The 820-nt window shown below is 40.0% G+C and overlaps 1 protein-coding gene across 1 annotated transcript in view; it reads right to left on the bottom strand.

The window, feature by feature from the left end:
- Positions 1-4: 4 nt before the first annotated feature.
- The window catches only part of pin1 (peptidylprolyl cis/trans isomerase, NIMA-interacting 1), a 10423-nt gene continuing 9607 nt past the window's right edge, over positions 5-820 (bottom strand). The window contains exon 5 of the mRNA XM_050045381.1: positions 5-793. Coding sequence (XP_049901338.1) covers positions 684-793 — 110 coding nt within the window. The 3' untranslated portion in view covers positions 5-683. The remainder of the gene's footprint in view (positions 794-820) is intronic.

The following is an 820-nucleotide window of genomic DNA, read 5'->3' on the forward strand; positions in this document are numbered from 1 at the left end:
CGCTGCATGCACTTTTTACAGTGGATTATGAAAACAAATGGTTCTATGTTACTGGATACCTGCAAAGGACAACCAATTTAAATCAAAGCTAAATGTAGAGAACTCAGAACAGCAATGCCTTTATGAACTGCAGTGGTCTGCAATGGCTATAAGTCTTTTAAACATCTCATGAATCCATCTTCCAAAACAAGATCAGGGAACTGCTTTGGCACACATACTGTAGAAATGGAAAAGGTTACAGGGAAACATACAGTAAATGGTCCTCTTAAAGACATGCACATACAAACACAAGCTTTTACAGACGCATTCTCAAACTTGGCGCATCGTGTGAAACTGTTTCCACTCACTTCAACAGAGTCACAGGCACTCATGATTTTATATAATGGCATTGCCATGGTTAATAAAAGCTTGAGGTCTTACAGGAATAATCTGCGGTACTCCTTAAAGTTCAGTGTGATTTAAGTATTCATATGTTAAATAGTGCTTGGAACAAAATGATCCCACTTAAAATGATGCGACTTGGCCCATATGCTTTGTTTATTGGGTGGTGCGTGTCATTAAAATAAATCAGGTCTGGTTGGGTTGGACTGAGTGTGTGTGTGTGTGTGTGTGTGTGTGTGTGTGTGTGTGTGTGTGTGAGAGAGAAGACATAAGAGGAAAGTACAGTATGTGGCTTCTTCCTTTCAACCAGTGCGTAGGATGATGTGGACTCCAGAGTCAGTAAAAACAGGACCGCTCATGTCTCCCACTTTGAGAGCAAAGGAAGCATCTTCAAAAGGCTTCTGCATTTGACCTAAAACAAAAACACACGTATATTAAA

Source organism: Epinephelus moara, chromosome 5 (assembly GCF_006386435.1).
Source record: "Epinephelus moara isolate mb chromosome 5, YSFRI_EMoa_1.0, whole genome shotgun sequence".
Classification (NCBI taxonomy): Eukaryota; Metazoa; Chordata; class Actinopteri; order Perciformes; family Serranidae; genus Epinephelus; species Epinephelus moara.